Below are 18,301 nucleotides of genomic sequence, written 5' to 3' on the forward strand. Positions count from 1 at the left end.
AGACTTGCAAGGAAGATTATGAATTATTCTACCAAGACCAACCTCCTCATTTTAAGAATGAAAAAACGGAGGCCCGGAGAGGGTCTCGGGAGAGCAAGAGTTGTATGAACAAGTAGATTTATGGGTGTGGAATGAGAAACTGGATCAATGTTCAGCAAATTTACCTCAAAATTAAAATGGGCTTAAAAGAGAAAGAAATCCCCTTTTTAACATCCCAGGACATGAACAAAAGAAGGTTTTTTGTTCTATTACTGTGTTGCCAGTGTAAGTGCTAAAGTATGCAGAGTGGCCATTTTCTCCATTTTTTTTAAGGATCCAAAGTCAGGAGACTAGGACATCTAGAATGTTTACATTTATACACAGCATGATGATTCTCCAAATAACTGAGATCTGTCACTGTACCTTTCTACTCTGTCATCCTCGTTGGACTTGGCTGAACGGGCCGTAACATCTAGAGCATCCTTCTCAGGTACCAGAGGGAGAAGAGAGTGATCAGGCTCGGGGCTCTTTCTGAGATGATGGAAGAAAGCAACAAGTACAATCTGTTAGCTGGTTTTCATCTCTATGTTTCTCTGAATGAACACATGTTTTCCAATGAGAGCTTCGTGCTACAGTTGAACTAAAATGCACGAGAAAAAAATTAAATTCATTCACTCAACAATTCTGGGGGACATTTGAAGCATATCAACCTTCCCCCCCTCCAAAAAATATGGTCCTCCTAAACAAATCCAGATTAAAAAACAGATGTATCTGAACTCCCATCGGAACCAAAGCCATACTCTATGAATGACTGCTAACCTATGACACTACAATCCCCAGAGCATAAACGGTTTTAAATTAAACTGAAAGAACTGAAGAAAACACATGATAAATTAGTAATTGTCACGATTCTTCAAATATTTCTCTCCTCAGTTGTTTAGGCTTTAAGTCTAAATTGCTGCAATTGAGAGAAGTTAGCAGATGAGAATTTGGGCAGTTGGATAAAGGGGACAGAATTCCCCGAAAGCCCACCCATATATACACCCTACTGACTTTTCTAGTCAGGTTAATCTCTAATGAATCTTGGAAAAGGTATGATGATCCCCACAAGAATTAATTGGCCTTAAGTACCTTTCTGTGAGTCCCTCTTCTGAAACAACATCTTGGGGTTTCTGGACTTGTCCTTTATCTGGCCCAAGAGGTGAGCAGACAGGTAACTTGTCATCCTTGTCAGGTAGTGAGAATTCATGCTCAGAATGCTGGTCAGTCTGTTGGTTCCCAGCCTGGTTCTCTAAACACTGAGAAGCAGCCTTCTCCTCCATCCCCAGAACTGCCTTCAAGGAGCCACACTGAGCCTCTGGGCCTTGATTAGGGTGCTTCATTTGTAGAGCTGAGTCACAACCTGGGCTAAATGACACTCTCAAAGTACCAGTTTCAGGGCTGCCTTTTAAGGGCTGATCTTCAGAGGTCTGAGCTTCTGACTCTACTTTAGTAAAAGAATTTTCACTTTTTGCTTTTGGAGCTTTTTCTATCATTGGGTCAGGTTCTTGTAAGACACCTAGCTGGAGGCTCTGCAAACCTAACTCCTGTTTGAAGCAATCAACTATAGAGTGTGTCAAAGGCCCACTGGGCTTTGGTAAATCCAGAATGTTTTCTGTTCTTGGGTTCTCCAAAATTCTTGAGTCATCAGGAGCACTGTCACCATCTTGGGGCCTCTTTTCATTCCTTGGCATGCTAGCACTGAGCCGCTTATTGCCTGTAGCTGGAGGGATTGGGATGTCCCTAGGTGGAGAGGAAATTTCCTGGACATGCGCAAGTCCTGGGTTGTTGTCCAGTTCCTTGGTGCCAATCAAAGCATAGAGTTCATCATCTTTGGGCACATTTTTGCTGGGAGATATTTCTGGTTGCTGGCTTCCTGGAGGATTCAGACCCTCTTGAGATAAAGGCATCTCTCTATGGACCTGGGAGATGACATAATACTCTTCACCCTTAGAGAGGGTGGTATTTTCCAAAGGTGTCTTCTGCACAGAAATGTCTAAAGGGGGACTTGAAAATAACCCCTGCTTTTTTCCTCCCTGAAGCTTTTGATGCTCAAATGTGATCCCTATATATTTCTCATCAGCTGTTTCAGAGTTTTCTGTTTTATTTTCTTTTTGCGAGACACCAGATGCAATTCCATTCTTTTCCAAGTTGGTATCTATCAGGTTCTGTTTCATGGTGGGAGCAGTTAAGCCTGGTGATTTTTCTGTGACTATACCTTCTTGACAAGTCATCTTGTCTGGGTTTGTTTGGCAGGAGACAGTCTCCAAAGTCAAATCCTGCTCCTTACCTTTTGCGTCTACCCCTTGCCCAACACGAGTAGTGGAAATCATGATGTAGTCTCCTCCTTGACCATGATGTGAATGCTTCTCTGTGCTTAGCTGCACCAAAGAGTCCTTTCCCATGGGGCTCCATGAAAACCCATCCTTTTCCTGCAATATAAGCTGTGGACGGTCAGTGGTCAAAGCACCAAGGACAGATTTCTCAAATATTTTGCTGATGTGTGCCTTGAAATCAGGAAATCCAGCCATCATGCTAGGTTGTCCCAAAGCAGAGTTCTCACAGTCAGATGTGTCCCTGTGTGCCTTGGAGGTATCTTCTGCCTTCTCCTTACTTTCCTCTGCATCCTCTCTAGGGACATCTGCCATTTTCTGAATGCTTTCCCCGGAACTCCTTGTCTGGGTCTTGAAGTTTTTCTCGTTTTGGCTCTCTTTGGATTTAATTGCAGATATTTCTTCCTTTGCCTGGGCAGGCTTCAATGTGGGTGAGAGGTAAACTGTAAGGAAATCTACAGAGTCCTTGCAGGTGAACATAGACTCTCCTTCACTATAGGAACTTTCACCAGAAACACTCGGCTCTTCAGAGGAATCAGTCTTTGTCTGGCTATCTTCTGATTTTCTTCCAACGGCAGTGTTTATATTGAGGTTAAGATTCTCAGGAGCTACCACTACTGTCTGCCTGGATATCCCAGCAGTCGGCAGCTCTGGCTGCTCCCTGTCTGAGATGGTCTGACATGCTGAAGTACTCAAGACATCACTGACAATTCCACCCATTTCACTTTTGAGCCGTGAGTCATTCTTGCAGCTGCCAGACTTCTGCCCAGTTTGGCAGGGACTACCTGAGACAAAGGTGCCTTCACTCTTACCACTATTGGGAGCTGGCTCAGCATCCACTTTAGGTCTGCATTCAGTCTGAAGGAAATCCTTGTTTGGAACAGCTTCTCCAAGCTCCTGTGATGCCAGACATGTAGCCAGAATTCCTTGGTCAACACTCTTTCCTCTTTCAGCAGATATACTTTCAAAATTCTGTTTCACATGGTCCTCCTGGGGGCTAATTTTGCTACTGAGTGACAGATGCTGTTGAATCTCCTGGTTTGAGGGGGCTGGAAGCTCAACTTTCTCCTGTGTGTCCAACAGAAGCTGACTGTTATTTGACGTTTCATCAAGCACCTTCTCTGGGGCATCAGGAGGTATAGTGTTGAGATTGCCAGTTGATGGAGCAGGCTGAATGTCAGCAGCAGCATTAATAGGTGGATGTATACCTAGGTGACAAGGAGGAGCCCCTACCTCATTTTCACTTGCGTCTTCTGTATTACCTAAGCCACTGGGTTGTGCATGCCTGTCAGCTGCCTCAGAAAACCCATTTTCTTGGCATGTTTCTTCATGCTGAGTGTCTGAGATCAAAGCATCCTCCTTTTCCTGCTGGGGCTTGTCAGGCATCTGCCTAGTGCAGCAACTTTCTTCTGTTTTAACATTTAAGTTATCTGGAAGAGAAGAGTCTTCTAAGTTGACCACAACAGGAGAAGAAATACTGAAGGACTGGTTACCACTGCACTGTTTCTCCTGGTCCATCACTAGAGGCCACTTTTCTCTTGTTGGTGCTGATGAGTCCAACTGCTCTGTTGAAGGACTGTCCAAAATTTTTTCCTTAGAATCATGTGTACCTGAACTTTGGATATCATTCAGACTTTCTTCATACTGCATATTTTGGAATTCTGATATTGGACTTGGCTCTTGTCCACTGCGGGGAGGAGGATAGTTCAAGTTTTCCCCAAGTTCTGCGGATGGTACGGTTTTTGAGAGCTCTTCAGTCCTGGTCTTCACTCCTTCAAGATCATCTGGAGGAATCTCTTTCCTACTTTCAGAGGGAGAGGTGTTATCACCGAAGTTCGTTGAGACAGAAAATTCTGAACATGAGGGAGATTGCTGGGAACAAGTCCCTGCTGATGGTTCAGGATTTCCTAACTGAGTGATCCTTGCCTTGCTGTCACCTGCAGATGATGCATTTCCCTGCTGACTCTGCACTGGCCCCTGAGGCTCTGTTCCACTTTTTTTAGTCAAGGTCTCATTATCAGGATGGTTTTTCACATCTGGGTTGAATTCCTGTCCAACTTCCGCATTTGCAGGAGTACTTAAAGGTCCAACCTTAGGTACCAGCAGGTCCTCGGCATCCTTGCTACAAAGCACCTTAACTGATTGGTTACCCTGTCCTTTACTTTCAGCCTCCTGGATTTCAGGATCAGCATCAACTTCCGGAGAGACACACATACCAAATTTCCCAGGCTCTGCAATAGGAACAGATTCCATTCTTTCCCCTCCTTCAGGACCTTGAAGAGTATCTGGGAGCTCAGGTTTTGGGCCTGTAACCTCTAGACTAGTTTCTGTAGAAGTAATTTGTTCCTCATCTCCATCCTGCTCAACAGGTTGAACGTCACTGCTCCCACAGTGCACAGGGAGTAGACCGCATGTACTGACAGCACAGATTCCATCAGTCATCTCATAAGGCAGGGAGCACAAGGCTGAGTTTTCTGACTGATTCTCAGGCTGCTCCAGCTCCATGAGAACTGTGTCCTTTGGCAACTGTGCTGACTCTGGATGGTGCAGCAAGCTGGGCTCCAAATTTGTGTAGTTTGTTTCGCTCACTCCCTGATTGGATCTGCCACTGGAATCAAGTGAGGTCTCCTCCTGTGAATGCATAGGTTTTGTGGATTTGGTATCCTGTGCAAGAACTTCCTTTTCTTGAGAGTTATCGCTTCGATTTTCTTCTTTAGTGCCATTTTGATTTTCAGCATCAACAAGTGCCTGGCCTTCACCATTCCCCTCCAGCTTCCCCCCCATGCTTTCATTCAACCCACTGGGAAACACAGTAGGAACTGCTCCTTGTATTCTCTCTGTTTTTCCTTCATTCGTGGGAGTTTCTATTTCTTCCTTAGATAAATGGACAGGATCTTCCTTAGGCCTCATCTCAGAATGTTTGCTCTCGCCACTTAAATCTAAATTCCCTGGTACCATTCCTACATCTGTGATGGGATACCCTTTTGTGGGGTCTGGAAGAGTCTCAGTAGCCAAGACAACGGGAGTCTCTGTGGCCAAACAATTGGGTCTTATTTCAGCAACAGTAGCAGCTGGATTTGGAATATTCTCTGAACCCATGCTGGAAATCAGACACACTTCTTCTCTTTGGGAAAGTACAGGTTTAAGCCCATCTCCTTCGGCACTGGGGCCTAGTTTATCAGATAACTTTTCTTGTGTCCCACTCTGAAAGGGGCTTAGAGCATCGAATATGGTAACAGCTTCCCTTGAAGGACCTTTGGCCTTTGAATCCAGGACAGGATTCTGGGGTAAATTTGGTAGGGGAAGATTAGTTGCTATTGGCTCCCGATTATATTCCAAAGGAGCGGCATTTGCCTTATTTTCTTGGGCAGCTTCTACATCCTTAAAATCTTGGCAGTGGACATTGAGGAGGACTTTGGAATCATCATCCAAATTCTGAGGTTTCACCAGCACTTTGCCTTCCTCTCCATCTGATGTGCTTGGGGCAGTGTCATTTAGTAACAGGGTCTCCTGTTTCAACTGCAGGCCATCTACCCCATCTGTGTTCTTTTCACCTCTTTGGGTTACAGCTGGGGCCTCGTGATTTGTTTGCAGGGGCTCTGGATTCTGCAGGGCCTCTTGAGTGGTAACATAATCTCCAACTTCTTTCCCAGGGGGGCAAGAGCTGCTATGTGAATCACCCTTCCCAGACAGCTGTGCCATCGGTTTAAATGGCTCCAATATCCTTGAATGTGTCCTTGGATCTTCTTGTAACAAGATAACATGATCAGAAGAAGAGTCCCTGCCCCCTTCCCTCGGTGCATTCTTTCCATCATCAACAGGAACAATAGTAGTGACCAGGCTGGTCTCCACACTGCTATCTACCACTGGGGCAAGTCTCACTTGGTCTTCCTCTGTAGTGTCTGGCATGGGCTCCCCTAGGTTACCATGCAGGATGAGTCCATCTTCACTGGCCAAGGCCTGATTTGTTTGGAGAATATCTTGGATATGTTCTGCAAAAGGCATGGAGACAGAGATACTGTTCTCTTGTGTTCCTTCAGCTGGGTGGGACGAGGAGGCAGATGCTATTGTCTTCTGGTCTTCCTGTAGGAGACTTCTCTGTCCAGTCACCTCCAAAGACACAGCACATGAACTGGGGTTGGTTGCACCCTTCACTGTGTAGCCACTGGTGACTCCATGATTGATGCTGCCAACAATGGAAACGTTTCATTGGTTCATTATCATTGAGGACAGAAGAGCATAGCAAACAAAATTCTCCAACCCACCCAAAAAAAAAAGCAACTAAGGTGTTAGGTGTTGGGGTCATTCCTCCCATGCAGGCAGACTTACTGTGGAGAGGAGATGGCAGCATGTTAGTGGTGGAAGGGTCCTTAGTGAGATGGTATAAGCCCTGCACATTTTAGAGATGAGGAAAGTGAGGACCAGAGAACCTGCCCAACATCACTGAGATGAACTGGGGCAGAGCCAGGGCAGGAACCCAGCTCACCTGACTCACAGGAATCTTGCTGCTGTGTGACACTCCCCCATCCATTAAAAATGCCCTCACCCTTGCGCAGTAACTCATGCAGGAAATCTCAATGTGTTGTTCTGACATTACCTTGTGCTAGTCAGGAGCTGCTGGGAGAAGGGGAAGGGAAGAGAATAAGCATTTATCTAATGCCTACTGCTATGTGCCAGGCCATGTGCTAAGCACTTTTTACAACTATCTCATCTGATCCTCACTACAACCCTGGAAGGTAGGTGATATTATTATCCCATTTTAGAGTTGAGGAAACTGAGCAAACAGAGGTTAAGTCACATATCTGGGAAGTATCTGAGGCTGGATTCAGACTCAGGGCACTGTGCAACCAGCTCCCTTGCTGGGAGAAAAAGACAGACACGACGTGACATCACACACACACACACACACACACACACACACGTACACACACAGATACACACACCCCAAATAACAAAACAAAACACAAGAATCAGATTCAAACTTCAGAAAACAAACTATAAAGCACAATTTGAGCTACAACTGCATGTCTCATATCCTCAAAGATACTTCCTATATATTAGAAGAAAAATCCATGTGCACAAAATTATGCTTTAAAACAAATATCCATTTGTGTGAGGGGCAGCACGGTCTAATGGATAGAGGGCTAGCCTTGGAGTCAGGATGACCGGAATTCGAGTCTCTTTTCTGACACACACTGACCATGCGTTCCTAGGCAAATCACTTACCCTCTCCTACACCAGATAATTCTTTAAGACTAAACCCATATGTACAAAAATATTTATAGAAGCTCTTTTGTGGTAGCAAAGAATTGGAAATCAAGGGGATGCCCATCAACTGGGGAATGACAGAACAAATTGTGGTATATGAATGTCATAGAATACTGTTGTGTAATAAGAAATGAGGAGCAGATGGACTTCATTACAATCTGGAATGACTTGTATGAACTGATGCTGAGTGAGGGAAGCAGAACCAGGATACCATTATACATGATTACAGACATACAGTATCTGTAAGGACTAACTTTGATAGACTTGACTCCTCTCATCAATACAGCTCCAAAAGACTCGTGATGGAAAAAGCTATGCACATCCAGAGAAAGAATTATGGAGCCTGAATGCAGACTGAGGCAAACTTTTTGCTCTCTTTTTTTTCCTTCTTTTTTGGTTTCATTTCTCCTTTCTCATGATTCATTCCATTGGTTATAATTCTTCTTTACAACTGAACTATTATATAAATAAGTTCAATGTGAAGGTAAATGTAGAACCTACGTTGGATTACATGTCATCTTGGGTGGAGGGGGGAGGAGAGGGAGGGAGAGAAAATTTGGAACCCAAAAATATTCACTAATCTTCATTAGGAGAGGTAATCTCCATGCTGGGAATTCCCCATACCTATAACACCATAGGTACAGACTAAAAAAAGTCTACATGTGGAATAAATTTGAAAGGAATTATTATCCTCCTTTTATAGATAAAGGACCTGAAATTGTGCTTAATACAGCAGGCAGAACATTGGACGGGGAGTCAAGAGACTTGGTGCTGATATTCGCTGGCTCTGACCAAAGAAAAATCACTTCCTCTCTGAGACTCCCTTTCCTCATCTGTAAAATGGAGCTAGTACTATTATTGTGACCAAACACAAAAATATGGTGAAAAAGTACATTGTAAATCTTAAATCACTCTGAAATGTATTATCATTATTATTACAAATACTAACCAAGGTCATATAACTAGTAAGTGTCAGAGCTAAGACTCAAATACACTTAGGGAGAAATTGTTTTGGAATTCAAAATTTTGCTGGAGGTAATCTATACATAGTTTATCAGTCACTGATTTGTAGTCATTTTAAAAGTTGTTCAGCATATGCAATACCTGAGCAATCTTTTTAAGCTTTTTATAACTTTTCTATACTTTTCCATCAGGACAAACTGCTCTGGTTAAGTTAATTAGATTCAGTAGGAATATGGTTGCTTAAGCCCATTATGGGCTGCTGTCCAGGAGAAAGACAAGGAAATTTGAGTAAATGCATTCTAAATTATCAGATCACAGAACTGGAAAAGATTGTAGAGGTCATTGGGTCCAACTCCTTCATTTCTACAGTTGAGAAAACTCAAGTACCAAGAAGTTAAGTGACCTGCTCTTTATAACGTGATCAAATATACATGGAGCTAATGGCCACTTCAGCTGCATGGTATGGATCTTGCTAACAGGGATCAGTCACTGACTAATGGTTCAAATCGGCCTGTTTATTAGCCAAAGGACACGCCAAGGACCAACAGGCCATTTCTTCTATACAGCACAGTGCTAGAATATCCACCAACCGGGAAAGATTTAGAAGTTGTTTGGGTCTATTTACTATGCATCCCCAAGTACAGTCATGGCACTATTAGCCACTTAATCACAGCACCAAGGAATAATTGCCTGGTAGAGATCAAGCCTTTAAGTGTAGGTAGATTAGTGAGGTACTCCCCCCACCCAGTTTCGAAAAACAGAAAGACAGCCCAATAGGGTTCATCTAACCAGGATCCATCAGCAGGTGAATATTGAGGCCTAACCAAGGACAACAGTGAAATGGAGTACTATTACACCTGAGCTGGAAAAACACTTCCAGACCAAGAGAGTGGGGTAAGAAACACAGTAATTCAAAGCTATGAAACAACCCCAATCTGTCCCAGCAAGTCACATACGCCTCTGTGGTCTATGTTAATGGGCTCCCCTGTGCTCCAACACAGGCACACATACCGAAACTGGCTTCTTCTAGTGAAACTTTGCTTCGATGTCACCACTGCCAAAACTGAAGAATTCTGGGCAACACGAATTGTATACTCGTATTTATACATAAATGAAATTTTTATATGGTGATATCCAAAATATAGAAGCTAACCTGTAAAGTACATTCAAATCAGAATAATGGCATTTCTTTTTATGTAACACATTTTCATAATTGTAGTATAGGTGGTAGAAAAGAAAAAGCCCTGTGGTGGGAATCAAGGAACCTGGGCTCTATACCTAAACTGTGTGACCTTGGACAAATCATTTTCTTTCTTGGTCATTAGTAATTTTCAATTCCTAATATTCTATAATACTATCATAGTACGTCACAAGCACTGCCACCCATTACTTTGTGGGAGGGAAAGTGCCAAGGGAAGAGAAGAGTGTTTCTACATCTGCCATTTTAGCATTCTTTGGCTGAGCAATAAAACTGAAAAAAAAAAACGAGTTACAGAAAGAGAAATCAGATTGGGATAATTATGCCTAATACCTTATATTCCAAAATGACCATCAAAGAAAGAAGAACCCAAGGGAAGCTACTAACCTTCACATGAGGCAAATACTCCCTAAACCATTTGAGAAGTTGCTATTGATTGGGCCAGGGATTCGTAACCTGGTGACCACAGGGCCCAAGGGCTCTCTGCATAGATTTTAAGGGGTCAATGAATTTTTTAAAACATTTTCTATTGATTTTTTTTGTAATTCTGTTTTTTTCAATTATGCAATTAAAAACAGTATTCTGAAAAGAGGTCCATAGGCTTCATCAGACTGCCAAAGGGGACCAAGACACAAAACAAGGTTAAGAACCCTGGACCAGACTTCCCAAGGGGGTATTTATAGCAATCAACAAGGTTTCCATGAAATTCAACCTTCCTCTCTATGGCACTGTGTATTTATTAAGAATTTTGCTACAGATTAAATCACTTTGATATCAGCTCATTAATTTTCATTTTAACAAGCACTACAAATTTAATTATACCCTATTCATTAAACTAATGATTGAACAGTTGAGTAGTTCATGAGATGTACTGCATGTAATTCAGAAATGAAGTATCCCCATTTAAGTCAGTTTTAACCAATAAATATTCAAATATAGCCCAGCCCATGAGATGGACAGGCAATTAACTAAGCCAAATCACTACTCACTTTTATTCCTCTGCCAGAAATCCACTGGAGGGAGGTAAATGGCTATAGACAAGATTGGCTGAAATAATGTAAACAAGGAACAAGGCTATAAATTTACTCCATTTTAGAACCTCAGAAAGTTATACAACACCATCAGAGATTATCTGGGCCCAACCATGTCAGTAAATGGGCAGCTTCGAAAGAAAAAAAGCCCACGTTTTCTTGCATGTGAGCTGGATGCTGGTGATTTCCTTGGTTTTGTCTCAATGGCTATTTATGTCAAAGTTACATTAAAAGGCACTCACTAGGAGCAGATTTGCCAGGGGGAAAATTTTTCAGAACTAATCTGTTTAGGTCTGTGCATTAATTACAATCCACAAAATGTCCTTTTATGCTTCTGTGATTTAGACTCAGTGTTCAAGTTGGTAGGACATTATACAGAATAAAACTGAGCACTCTTGTGGGCCAGTTAGACATCACAATGGAAGGCATTCAGTCTTTACAATGGATTCCCTTTCTGAATAAAGTCTGTGGGGATACAAGGACTGGACCACATCCTTCAAACTTTTTGCATGAAATCAGAATACCACTATAATAAATGGAAGTAAGCTGGGAGTAACCAGGGACTTCCAGTAGCAAAAACAGACTATTGGCAACATAGCCAATTTTCAGTTTGATTGTGAAAAGTGAGAGAAAGAGCCTCAAAACTAGCCTGACTAGAAATAATGGGAGGGAGAGAGAGACAGACAGAGACAGAGACACACAGAGAGAGACTGATTCATTCCTAAAGGGCTGGTGACCAGAGCTCTAGATTTTCTCAGAAATTTCTGACCTATTCCACCATCTTCCCAGAATGCCCTAGGTTTTCTCACTATAAATTCTCAACATACACATAAGTGCCAGTCAGTGAGCAAGCATGAACATTCTCAACAAGTCTTCTAAGCTAGAATAAGATAAGTAAAACTTATCCCTAGAATTAGCTTGCATATGAGATCATGCTAAGCACATTTGATATAGTAACAGTATCCCACAAATTGTTTTTTTTTGTTCAGTTGAGTAATATAGAAGCACATTTAAATAGAAGGCACCTTAAAGAACATGTAGCCCAAAGCCCTCATTTGTTAAGAGGAGAAAATTAATTAGAAATGAGGCTTTTGGTCAATTTGAAGGTTAATGTATAGCACGTGCATACGTGTGTGTGTGTGTGTGTGTGTGTGTGTGTGTGTGTGTGGAGTCAGGGACTGGGCTTCTGATTTTATCTGTATAAGAAATTCCTTAATGGGGAAATCCCATCTACCAATGCATATGGGCACCTTCTCTATAACTTACAGTCTTAGAAAGTTGTCTAGAGCGCTGAGAGGCAAGCAGCTTGCTTAGGGTGAGGCAGCCATATGTGTCAAAGGCAGGACTCAAACCCAGATCTTGCTGGATTCTAGGCCACCTCAGCATCCACCACCTCATGCCGCTGCCTTTCATACTTGTGTGTAGTAATAACAGAAATGGCAGCTTACAACTATATTGCACTATAAAGTTTAGAAAATACTTTGCATACATTATCTCATTTGAGCCAAGACAGCTAAGTGACACAGTGGATAGGGCTCCAGAACTGGAATCAGGAATCATCTAATAATCTTTGTGAGTTCAAATCCAGCCTCAGACACTTACTAGCTGTGTGACCTGGGATGAGTCACTTAACCCAGTTTGCCTCAGTTTCTTCATCTCTGGAGGAAACGACAAACCAGGATCTCTCACTAAAATGGCAAATCAAAATATATTGTCTATTGTTTCAATAAAAACCTAAGGTTGGACAGCCCTGCTCTAGATCTTTCTTTCTCCACCCTGTTTGCCTACCCTCCAAATTAAAACTTGTCTATCAAGTATCTTTATTTCAGAAATTTGCTAAATGAATAAACCGAGCCCAATGAAAACCAGTTTGAGCTACAATGTTACTGGCTGATAAATGGTTTAATGTGTGACTTCTTCCAAAGGTACAATCCAACAAGGGCTTTTAATTAAAATATTAGAACTAAGACAGAATTTCAGAAATCCTGTGTTCCAGGGATCTTAACCTGGGGTCCATAAACTTGGTGGGGTTTTTTATGTTCTGATAACTGTTTTTCAATTTAATTGGTTTTCTTTGCAATTTGTGTAGTTAATTTTATGCTTTTAAAAACATTCTGAGAAAGAGTGAATAGCTCTCACCAGACTGCCAAAGGGGCCCAATATATCAAAGAGATTGAAAACTTTCAGTGTATTCCAACTCTCACATTTAACAGAGAGAGTAACTAAGACCAAAAGAAGTAAAGGGGCTTGTCCAAGGCCACACAGTTAGTCAAGGGGAGATCTGGGACTCACACTGCATCTTTTGGTTCTCAATCATCTCTCCATTACACTTCTCCTTGTTCTTTAAGACCAAGGAGTGATTGATATAAATGTTTCAGATGTATTTTGAGATAGGAGGTCATTTCAGGCTCCTTCAAGTCAAACCATATGCTGTAATATTGATTCTGCCTTGTCCTAGTGATATCCTGATATCCTTCATGTACTTGATCTGCCAGATCTTAGGACAACTACGCACATAGGCTTTTGTTGTTCAGTCATTTCAACTGTGTCCTATTTTTCATGGCCCTATTTGGGGTTTTCTTGGCAAAGATACTGGAGTGGTTTGCCATTTCCTTCTCCAGCTCTTTTTACAGAAGAAGAAACTTAGGCAAACAGGGTTAAGTGACTTGCCCAGTGTTATACAGCTAATAAATGGCTAAGTTCACATTTGAACTCAGGTCTCTCTGACTCCAGGCCTAGCACAGTATCTACCATGCCACCTAGCTGCCCATACATATGCTATTTTTCTGCTATTTTCCTAAGGACCTAGTTCAGAGTTTGGCTCACAATGGGGTACTTACTGTATGTTTTTGACTGACAGGACAAATGTATACCTTATATACACACATATGTCAGGGTATGACCTACATCCCCTAACATAAGTGCCAAAGGGGGAAAAATCCTGCCCTGTTGGCGGGCCAAGAAAATTGCCATGTGCTAAAAGCTAGAACATAATATTTAATGGAGAGAGGAACTTCTGTGGAAAGGTCTTCAAAATTCTTGACAAAGTGGATTCAATTAAAAATCCACAGGCTCTCACTTGTCCAAACACTGCTCAGAGGATGCCTGGGGACTCTGCGGACCTTGGCAGAGCTATAGGGCTCAGGGCCAGACTTTAAAATGCAATCTCAACTCACAGATGCACATGAGGGCCAAAGTGCCCAGCATTACTACAATACAGTTGAGAGGTTAAAGTTGAACTACTTGTTAACACTTAGTAACTAAATGGTTGGAGTTGTTCCCCAAATCTGAAAGTATCAACTATTCTGTCTAGTCCTTTGAATACTCGAGCCACAAAGTCCATACCTCCTCTTCCCCTCAAAGCATTCAATATTGAAGAAACATTTATTTGGCACCCAATCTGTAGGGCATTGTGCTAAGTTGCTCAGGGAGATTCAAATTTAAGTAAGATACGGTTCCTATCCACATAGAACTTACAGTCTAGTAGGGAAATACACATATATTCAAATAACTTGAATGCATAGAAATATATAAGAGAGATGCAAAGTCTGGACAGGAAAGTCATTACTAACTTGGCTGGGGGCAGGAAGAGAAGAAGAGATATCATGGAGGAGGTAGCATTTGAATTGGATGTTAAAAGAATTCAACACACAATGGAGATGGGAGGGGAAACAGGCATTCTAGGCACATATAATCACTGAACAAACATATGGAGGCAGGAAAATATGCAGACTATTGTTGTCTTTTTTTCCAGTCATGTCTGACTCTGTGACCCCATTTGGGGTTTTCTTGTCAAAGATACTGGAGTGGTTTGCCATTTCTTTTTTCAGCTCATTTTACAGATGAGGAAACTGAGGTAAAGAAAGTTAAGTAACTTTCCCAGGGTCACATAGCTAGTAAGTATCTGATGCCAGACTTGAACTCATTAAGATGAGTCTTAATGATTCCCAGCCCACTGTATCACCTAGCTTCACCAAACAATAAAGCTTTATTTTAGCCAAGGGTCTTAACTACCTCCTTCCTTTTCCAGGAACTAATAAGGGTGCCAAGTGGTTTAACTACAGACAGAGGATCAAAAATCAGCAAGAGAAAAGCAAAAGACCCTAGGTAATCTAGAGCAGGGTAGGGGCTGAACAGCAAGTCTCTGAATGGTTGAAAAAAAAAATTGAATCCCTTCAGCCCTGAAGAGGCACCGGTTAGAGGAGAGAAGGGCAGGGGTGAGTGGACTTCATGTGTTTTTACTGGTTCATAAAACCCCAGGTAGGAGAGTCACAACTGGATTTCTACCTCATTTCCGTTTGCTTCTGACAAACGTCCGGAGGTATAGCCCTTTCTGCTTCCTGCCTCTTGGTTGTAGTAAAAACGCACTCCTTCCTTATGAAAGCAACTCAGTTTTTATGACATTTCCATAGAAGCTACCAAGAGGTTAAGGCTCAGGATGACTCAGCTTACTCATTAAATGTGGGAATAGCAAGTCCTCTAAATAAAAGGGCCAAGAACTCAAACACATAAATTGACTTTCTGCCATTGTGGTGATGTCCTAACCCAGGAGGGTGACCTCAGACTCACCACTTCTCTCTGGGTCTCAATATCTTCCTCTATAAAGCAATAGGATAGGACTAGATGACCTCTAAGACCCCTTCTGGCTCTAATATTACAGGATTCCTGTGGTGATGATGATGATAATGAAGAAGAGAAAGAAGAGGGGGAAGAGAAGAAAGAGGAGAAAGAAGAAGAAGGAAACAAGGAGAAGGAGAAGAAGAAGGAGACTGTGCTTTGCAGTCTCTCCCAATGTGTGGTTCACTTAGTTCAATTTTAAAGGATTTTTTTTTCACCAAGAAATAAGGCAGCTTCTTCTAAACCAAAAACACAGGAAGCACCAGTCAGCATTTTATCAGCTATGAAATTGTTATGGCATCACAACCAGATTGCACAGTATAAATATTAAATCTTATGAGGTAGCTAGTTGGCACAGCGCGTAGAGTGCTGGTCCTGGAATCAGGAGGACCTAAGTTCAAATGTGGCCTCGGACACCTACTAACTGTGTCACCCTGGGCAAGTCACTTAACCCAGTTTGCCTCAGTTTCCTCATCTGTAAAATGAACTGGAGAAGGAAAGGGCAAACCACTCCAGTATCTTCACCAAAAAAGCCCCAAATGGGGTCATGAAGAGTCAGACATGAATGAATGACAACAACAACAATCTTAGGAAAGTAAAAACTATGGGAAACCAGTTTAAAATAGAATCTCCTAGTCATGAAACATTTTTTAAAGTTGTAATGCCCCCTGCAAGCCTAATGACGGCAGCTGAAACTCAAGTATCAGTGAACACCTACAATGTGCCCATCACTGTGTTAGGCATTAGAAGGAAAAGAGAATATATTAAATGACTTGGTTTTTTTTATGGAAGGGTACGGGCATTAACAGAACAAGGTCAGGCAGAAGTGGCAAAGCTAGAGTCTCAAGATGAAAAGTAAAAAGTATAAATATAATAGAAGACAGGTTTAAGATTCATTTTGGGCTGTCTACTTTGCTTGCCAATGCATTGTCAATGTTTAGAGGTCTGTTATTATAATATTATATATTATTATTATTATATTTATTATGGTTATTTTGTATATAGCTGTATTAGTTATATCATTAGTTAATATTATATTATATTATTTGTTATATATACTTATTATAATGTTATATAATATTGATTAATTCTTTTTCATTCACATATATAGCCAACTAAAGAGCTTTTTCCATGCACCCATGTCAAAAGTTATTTCAAAATAAAGTTCCTTTTAGTTGTAGCAAACATATATAGGTTTAAAATAAGTTTAAAAATAAACCTATAAATAGGTTTAAAAAATCAATTTCGCAAGTACAAAATGGGGAAAATATGGCTAGACAAGAATTGACGTGGAAAAGATCCTGAGTTCTTAGTGACTGCAAGTTCAATATAAATCAACTATGTATCATGGCCACCAAGAAGGATAAAGTTAGTCAGCTGATAAACATTTATTAAGCACCTATCCCCACACCAGGTGCTGTACCAAGCACTGGAGTTACAGACAAAGTTAGAAGACAGCCAAACTATGTGCTAACAATCTCCAGAGATGATCTTTTAAAGTAGAATTGTGTGTGTAACCAAAGAGGTGAGAGTCCCTCCGTACTCTGTGCTCTGGTTAAAGCATATCTGAAAAGTGATTTTCGATTTGGGTGTCTTATTTTACACTAAGTGAAAAATATCCAGATGAGGGCAACCAGAATGGGGAAGGTCCATGTTTTAAAAGGAGCAGTCGAGAGCACTGAGGAGATTCAGCTTGGAAAAGAGAAGACTAAGACTGAGATTGAGACAAGGCCGCTCCCTTCAAGTGTACAAATGCCTCTCGGCATGGAAAACTGTTTAGATTTCTACCGGCACCTAGATGGCACCACGGTATGTAGAGTAAGTACTGTGTGACAAGTCAAGAATCCAGGCTATGTGACCCTGGGCAAGTCACTGTTTGCCTCAGCCTCCCCATCTACAAAATAATAATAATAATAATAATAATAGCGCTTATGTCCCAGGGTTGTTCTGAAGATTAAATGAGATAATATCTGTAAAAAACGAAGCAAAACAAAAACACAGTATGGTGCCTGGCAAATAGTAGGCCCTTCGTAAGTACTTTTTTCCTTCCTCCCTCACTTCCTCCTTTCTCCCCACCTTCTTCCTTCCTTCAAGTTTAAGTGACTTGTCCAAGGTCCCAAAGATAATAAGCATCAGGGGTGAAATTTGAACCCAGACCCTCTGATTCCAAAGACACTGCACCACACTGCCTTCCCCTGGCCCAGTTGCAGCTAAGAATAATCAAAATTGCAGGGAATCCAAAGGACAATGGAAAATCCTGGGCACAGGTTGATGAATGCTGTCTACCATGAGCTGTACATAGGCAGTGATGAAATGGTGATGAATTGTTCTGCTCACACTAACTCATAAAAGCTGTCTACTAAGGTGCGTCAGGATCTCCCCTGGCAGAGCACAGGATGACATCTCCTGACACAAGGAAGGATTAGATGCTTGTTCTTAGCACATCCAGCAAGTGTCGGGACGGGTGTTTTGGCTCTCCTGCCTCAGAACGAAGATCATCATTGTTTCTGGTTGTTTTTTTCTTTTTTCCACCAAGGATACTATAGCTGCTACGTCTTCAGCTCTCAAGTTACTCCCTGGAAGTCAGTTAGGGGCTTTGGGGACATTACAAGAAGTCTTTCAGGCCAGTGTCAGGCAAGCAACTAACTACTTCTCCTCATAGAGTTGCACAGTGCAGTACAATGGGAAAGGAAGGAAGTCTAGGGGATTTGGGACCAAATTTCAACTCTGACACTTCCTGCTGCTTGTGTGACCGTGAAAGCATCTCATTTCTCTGGGTTTCACTTTCCTTATCAATAAAACAAAAGGGATAGAGTAGGGTAGATGACCCCTAAGGTCCCAACCATGTTCCTGATCCAAAGTCTTCTATCTTC

At 41.8% G+C, this 18,301-nt stretch overlaps 1 protein-coding gene across 8 annotated transcripts in view; it reads right to left on the minus strand.

The window, feature by feature from the left end:
• The window catches only part of TACC2 (transforming acidic coiled-coil containing protein 2), a 311,227-nt gene that overhangs the window by 216,911 nt on the left and 76,015 nt on the right, over positions 1 to 18,301 (minus strand). For all 8 annotated transcript variants that reach the window (XM_036734240.1, XM_036734243.1, XM_036734241.1 and 5 more), the window contains 2 exons: positions 1,111 to 6,537; positions 403 to 510 (listed from right to left, as the gene is read on the minus strand). In XM_036734240.1, coding sequence (XP_036590135.1) covers positions 403 to 510; positions 1,111 to 6,537 — 5,535 coding nt within the window. The remainder of the gene's footprint in view (positions 1 to 402; positions 511 to 1,110; positions 6,538 to 18,301) is intronic.

This window comes from Trichosurus vulpecula, chromosome 8, assembly GCF_011100635.1.
Source record: "Trichosurus vulpecula isolate mTriVul1 chromosome 8, mTriVul1.pri, whole genome shotgun sequence".
Taxonomy (NCBI): Eukaryota; Metazoa; Chordata; class Mammalia; order Diprotodontia; family Phalangeridae; genus Trichosurus; species Trichosurus vulpecula.